General features: G+C 28.5%; 1 protein-coding gene across 1 annotated transcript; it reads left to right on the top strand.

The window, feature by feature from the left end:
* Nucleotides 1-2,813: 2,813 nt before the first annotated feature.
* Nucleotides 2,814-6,070, top strand: LOC130935567 (protein WALLS ARE THIN 1-like). Its single transcript, XM_057865365.1, has 6 exons — nucleotides 2,814-3,178; nucleotides 3,531-3,593; nucleotides 3,677-3,793; nucleotides 3,913-4,324; nucleotides 4,850-5,001; nucleotides 5,507-6,070. The coding sequence occupies exons 1-6, from the start codon at nucleotides 2,964-2,966 to the stop codon at nucleotides 5,706-5,708; spliced, it is 1,161 nt and encodes a 386-aa protein (XP_057721348.1). The 5' UTR covers nucleotides 2,814-2,963; the 3' UTR covers nucleotides 5,709-6,070.
* Nucleotides 6,071-7,268: the final 1,198 nt, after the last annotated feature.

Here is a 7,268-nt window from a genome sequence, read left to right as displayed (position 1 = left end):
CCTAAAGAGCAGACCATGGATGACATACAACAATTCATGGATATGCACTTCCATCTTCAAAAGATTCTCTCTTTCTCTCTCAAACGTGCAAGTGAATAGAAAAATTAAGCTTTTTTTTTTAATTTTATTTTTAACTTTGAAATATGAAAGTGTCTGATATATCAATCGATGTCTCTTTGAATTTTAGAATGATTGTGGTCGCATTTGAGAGGGGGCAGCATGTCTGTTAAAGTGAACAAATTCGTTTCAGAAAACCAACCCTCACATTGTGCTATGGGAACCTTAGTGGAAAAAAAAAAATTCATTAAATTTCTTTAATATATTTCTAGTAAAAGTGATTGCAATTTTGTTCTCCAGTTAATTGTTTATTACCCGGCATATGTATAAAATAAGAGAAGAAAGTAGCGTAAAGCGAGCATAACGAATCCATCAACAAATATAATTACTTTTCTCATAGTAAAGAGGAATACCACATTCGATTCCTAGTTTTACTTTTTTCAATATATATATATATATTCCGTACGGCCAGTTTCTTCCCCATTTTTTTCCAAGTAAAGAAACTTTAAAATATTAAATTTCATCTTTTATAGCAACCACTACAAAAACAAAAAAAAAAATTACTTTTAGAGTTTTAGTGGTAATTTATTTTATTTTTAATAATAATAAAAATAATCACTAATATATTAACCATCAATTAATTATTAGTCGTCTTATACTTTATCGCTAAAACTTTAGTGACAATTATAACGATATTATTCGATTAAGACTTTTTGATATTGACAAATATTTTATAACTTGTCACTATAATAAATAATACTAATGATAAATAACAATTGTCAAAAAAAATAATTAAAAGAAATAACAATCATAATATATATTACTACTACTATATTTTGCCACTACAACCTTTTTTTAGTGAGCTCAGAATGTTATTGTAGTTAAAAGAAATTTATATTACTATACCTAAAAATTATTATTTGTTAATATTAAACCGTTATAAAGTATGTAGTTCTAGTCACAAGAAAAAAAAAATTAAAGTATGTAGTTCTTATCATATATTGTATCTCAATCATCATTATTATAAGTTTTGTGTGGCATATGTATGGATTATTTGTGAAATTGTATAAAATTCCCTAAAAAGAATATAATTGATCTGGATATAGCACAAAACTATACTACTAGATCATCATCATCGCCATATATATTTATATACACTAGAAGAATAATGAACTAGCTAGTGAATGTGAAAATAATTAAAAAATCATGTAATCAAGGGTTCACTCATTTATGAGAATTGAGCGTATTTGATGAATAACTATTCTCTTATAATAAAGCAGTATTAATCAATACTTTAAACTTTAAACCATTAGTTAAACATATATATATATATAACCGCCGCTACAAGGTATATAGAAATTATCTGCGGTTTTTTAAGAATTCGTAGCAGTTTTAATTCGTCATAAATTAAAATAGATTATCAGTGTTTAAGCGAACACTATCTTTTTTTAAAGTGTGAAAATTAAGATTTACGGTGATTTTTAACAACCATTAACCTAACTGTCGTTATATCAGAATTTCGAACCATTTTATTTTACAACAATTTCAAACTGCCGCAATATACCAATTCTAAAATTCGTAACTATTTTAATGTAGTTGTAATATATCAATCACTATTAATTATATTATTGAGGGTATATATCGTAATTTTGATTTAAAAAAAAAAAAACTATTGTGAAAAAGGGTTATGGAAGCAAGTAGCTATTGTAGGTTAACAGCGTCCATAAGGTGTGGTGGGGTTTAGAGGCAACCACCTCCACTCGTGTGGGTTATCTATAGATGACGGCAAGGTTCTACCAAATACATGACGATAAAATTCGTTATGTATCTATCCATCTAATTATATATATCTTCATAATTGGATGTTAGTATTTGAAGGCATTACATGAAAAATAACACAATATACTTTATCCAAAATTAAAATTATATTAAATAATATTAAACTCATCATCCATTTAGTTAGAAAAATCAACAATATTTCAACTCAATCTACAAACAACGAACTCTCCGCTAAATTAATTTTCATAAGGGGAATGAAGTTGCATAATACACTAATATAAACTTAAATGAGTATATTCTACAAATGTAATGTGAGTATGTCAAGTACTATAAATCGTAGATACTAATTTGTATTAAAAAAATTGTGACTCATAATTTTTTAAATTAAAAAATAGAAATCCTAACTCATGATTTTTTTTTTCAATTCAAAATATAAATCATAACTAACAATTTGATTTTTTTTTAAATATTGTTTAATAAAATTGTCACTCACGATTTTACTTTTTCAATAAAACACTGTATCAACAAAATTTAATCAAAACTTGCCATATTTTTACAAATCACACCCTAGAGTCCAATATTTTAGCCCCATAGCTAGCTAATCTCTTTGGAGCATTGTTAAATGGAACTAATCTCTTTGTCCTCAAGCACACACGTCTTAGCCCCTATAGCTATAATCCTATAGTCCTATAACCCTTAATTATACTCCTTTTTCTATTTTGCAAAAATATTTAACCCAAGTGCGGTTAGGGTTGTCTTGTCAGCCAAAGGGTTGGATTGGCAAAGAATGTGGGAGACAACCAAAAAACATTTCTAAAGCTACCAACACACTCCAACAGTTGCCACAATTTTTTTAGGGTTTTTGCGTGGGCCATACCCTAATTTCAACACACACACCTTTTCCCCTTCTTCACACTCCTCACTATATTTATATCTCCCACTTCTTCCGCATTCTCTTCACCACTGCCTACCCTTAATTTCTTTTGCTAAACCAAAAAATAAAAAATAAAAAATTAGAGGCTATATATATAGAGCTATTAGACCCGTCTTCTTCCAATCAATTATATTAAGAAGGGTATATATAGTTCAATAATATTCATTGTTGTTACAAAATACATAGAATTATTATGGGTGATTCAGGATCTTCTAAGAGAATGTGGTGCTCAGTGCCAGAAAAGTTTCAGCTGCATGGAGCAATGTTGGCACTTCAATTTGGATATGCTGGCTTCCATGTTGTTTCAAGGGCTGCCCTTAACATGGGAGTTAGCAAGCTTGTTTTTCCAGTTTATAGGAACATCATTGCTTTGCTTCTCCTTCTTCCCTTTGCATACTTCTTGGAAAAGTTAGTATTATTATTAATTATTACTCCTTTAACAAAATTTTTAATGTTATTTCTATACGTATACACTACTAGAATCTTTCGCATTAGCGACAACTTTTGTTGACGGATTTGTTTACTTACATCTGTCGCTAATTATAGACGGATAAAATTTATCAAAAAATCCGTCACTAATGCAAAAAAATATAATAGTAATATTTAATTAGAACATTTTACGTTTAATAATGTTTATTATTAATTAATTAAAATTTGTCGTTCGAGACATTTATTTGTTGTATATTTTTATACACATTAATAAAAAATATATAGAGTGGCTAAATTGTTTTTTCTTGAATGTGTTTTTTCTTTTGTTCAGGAAGGAGAGGCCAGCGATGACAGTGAACTTCCTAGGCCAGTTCTTTGTTCTGGCACTTGTCGGGTATATATAATTAATAATTAATAATTATATTATTTAAGATAATGCTAGTAATTTGATAACATGATTTCGTATTAATGAAACAGGATTACAGCAAATCAAGGTTTCTATTTGCTTGGGTTGGAGAACACATCACCTACCTTCGCTTCAGCAATACAGAACTCTGTTCCAGCCATTACATTTCTCATGGCTGCTATACTCAGGCAATTAATAAATTAATAAAAACTTACCTTACAATAATTAATAAATGTTAAATAAGATAAGTTCTGACTATTTTTGATTAATTTATTTTGATTACTAAATATTTTCGCTATAATTTTAGGATCGAACAAGTGAGACTAAATAGAAAAGATGGAATATCGAAAGTAGTTGGAACAATCCTATGTGTAATTGGTGCAACAGTGATCACACTCTACAAGGGTCCAACAATATACTCTCCAAAACCAACAACAACATTATTATTAACAACAAGATCAACATTAATGGATCCAGTTGATGAGGGCAAAAACTGGACCCTGGGATGCATTTACCTAATTGGACATTGTTTGTCATGGTCTGGTTGGCTTGTGTTGCAAGCACCTGTTCTCAAGAAATACCCTGCAAGGCTCTCTGTCACTTCATACACTTGCTTCTTTGGATTATTGCAATTCATTCTCATTGCTCTCATTTTTGAAAGAGATTATCAAGCTTGGCTTTTCCATTCTGGTGCTGAAGCCTTCACTATTCTATATGCGGTATAATATAATCTTCCTTTTTATTATTTTTTATGCGCTGTATAGTGTTTTAAATAATATCTGTCTTTTGGATGATAATTCACGCTATTAATATAAAAGATAGGGTAATTGAATGCACGTATGAAATTATTTTGCACTACAATACATCAAAATTAAATTTTTAATTTTAATACATTAATTATATTCGTACGTTTAAATAATATTTTAAATAATAAATTTAAAAATTAGTTACGTATATGTATGATTGATTGTTCTGTGTACAATGTATTTACACTAAATGTATATAAAAATTAAATTGTTATTCTATATTTATATATTCACTCTATTAATAACATTGGAACTTTTAATTTTTGTCATTAAATTTTAATTTTTATAAAATATCTATTTGTTGATTTTAGTTTCTATAATCTTTTCAGTTTTTGGTTCTTGCCATGAAATAATTTATTCCAAAAATGTAAACAGTTAGATAAAAATAAATAAATAAATAATTAAAATTATTAATAGCTTAATTAATTTATATAACAGGGAGTGGTGGCATCAGGAATTGCATTCGCTGTACAAATATGGTGCATTGATAGAGGGGGCCCTGTGTTCGTTGCTGTGTATCAACCTGTTCAGACTTTTGTTGTTGCAATCATGGCTTCCTTTGCTCTTGGAGAAGAGTTCTACTTGGGAGGGTAATTCTCAACTCTTTAATTAATTACTCTCTTTTAATTTTATTATGCTTTAGTTACTCTTTTAGTCCCCGTAATTTTACCAAATTTTTAATTAGGTTTTTATACTTTTTTAGTTAGATTTTTACACTACTTTAATTTTGTAATTATGTTATTTTTATGTCAAAAATATTAAAATTAACAAAATATTTTTTTTAAAATACATGCGATCAAAAATCTAATTAGATTTTTAATTATGAATAACTTCGATTTCTGAAAAAATATCCAGTTAACTCTAATATTTATTATATTAAAAAAGACTTAATTATCAAATTAAAAGTAATGTAAGAACCTAATCAAAAGAAAAATTAACTACAAATTTAATAAAATTATAGGACCTATAAAATAAGTAAACATTTAATTATTTATATATTCAATTCTCTCTTCGTCTTCATTTCCATTTTGATCTTTAAATATTTAAATGATGATATGATCTAATTAAGATTGTGAATAATTTTGATATACATAGGATCATTGGGGCAGTGCTAATTGTGGTTGGACTCTACCTAGTTTTGTGGGGTAAAAGTGAAGAGAAGAGGATTGCACAACTTGGAATGGCATCAAATAATATTAATGGAGATCATAGCATTATTAGGGCTTCAAGTCATGCCAAAGCATCATCACTCACTCAGCCACTAATCCTCCCTTCATCAACTGACAATCATGTTTAACTTCAACAAAACCCTAATCTCTTCATCAAATTAAACCACAACATTTTCTTGGAACCTAAGAAGAAGAAGAAGAAGATGCTAGTTATACATTACTAGCTAGCACCTTAATTATGTCAAGAAGTTTGTGTGTGTTTCGTGGTTTTTTTTTTCATCCTTCCTCTCCATTTTGGTTTTTGTTTTATTTTATTTTCCTTTTTTTTTTGTTAATTTAAATATTATAATGTTTTGTTAGTAGGTTATCATTTAGAAGTATATTTTATGGGGATGATTATTGTTGTAATGGAGCATGTCACTTGAAGTGGGGCCATCGAACCTGAAAATCCCATATGGCTTTTATATAAAAATGTTACTTTACGGTTTGATTAAGGAAATAAATTGTTTATTGTTTTATAATATACATATGGTCATTTTAGTATAATTATATTACGATAATTATAATATTTTAAAAAATATTATTAAAATTAAAATAATATTTTTTATTATTAAACAACGATCTTAAAAAAAGTATTGTTAAAAAAAGTATTACCATAATATATAAAAAAATTTAACAACATTTACATAATTATGTTAATACTTTTTTTAACAATAATTTTTTTAAGATCGTTGTTTAATAATAAAAAATATATTTTAATTTTATCATATACTAAAATCTATCATATATATATACTAATTATTATATATACTTTCAAATAATAATAATAATAATAATAATAATAATAATAATAATAATAATAATAATAATGAACCAAGTCTGATATTTTTCATTTGGATCAAAATAGGTATTTAGAGATAAAGTAAATTAAATTAAAGATGTTGATTAATTAAGTATAGTTTCTGTGAATAAATTATATAAAACCTTATGTTAATATTTGGATTAAGTTCGATTTTGGTCCCAACATAGAGGTTAAAAATCGATTTCATCTCCAACCACTTTTTTGCTACAAAATGGTTCCAAAATTTTAGTTTGTTTTAAAATCGTCTTTTGGACGAAAATACCCCTCCCTCCCTCCCTCCCTCCCTCTCCTCTTCTTCCCCTTCTTCCCCAAAATTATACAAAAGCACCTCCCTCCCCTCTTCTTCCCCTTTTTCCCCAAAATGATGCAAAAGCACGCACAAGCAGAAACAGAACCAAAAGCAACAACAACAATTAATCAAATACAAATAGAAGCAACAGCAGGACAATAACAACAACAACAACAATAAATCACCAATGAATCAACAAACAACAACAACAATAACAATGAAACAATATAATCAATCAAAATCAGAATCAACCAGAAACAACAATAATAAAAAATCAACAAATATAAGAAAAGCAGAATGAAAGAAGAAGAAGAAAAATGATGGAAGCAGAAGCAGAATCTGGCGAGCCACCCGATCAACGACAAGCAACGGCCATCGAGCAAAGAAGAGCAGCGGTGGCGGCGGTGAAGAACAGCGGCGGCGACGGCGAAGACCCTTCCCCCTCTTCTTCCCGAACCCCCTCCCCCCTTCCCCCCTTCTCCCTTCACATAACCCCTTCCCCCATTTCCCTTTACTTTACGCATAAAACCCCTCTCC

This window comes from Arachis stenosperma, chromosome 6, assembly GCF_014773155.1.
Source record: "Arachis stenosperma cultivar V10309 chromosome 6, arast.V10309.gnm1.PFL2, whole genome shotgun sequence".
In the NCBI taxonomy this organism is placed as follows: domain Eukaryota; kingdom Viridiplantae; phylum Streptophyta; class Magnoliopsida; order Fabales; family Fabaceae; genus Arachis; species Arachis stenosperma.
Note: the sequence above shows the minus strand (reverse complement) of the source record. Positions and strands in the feature narration are given on the sequence as shown.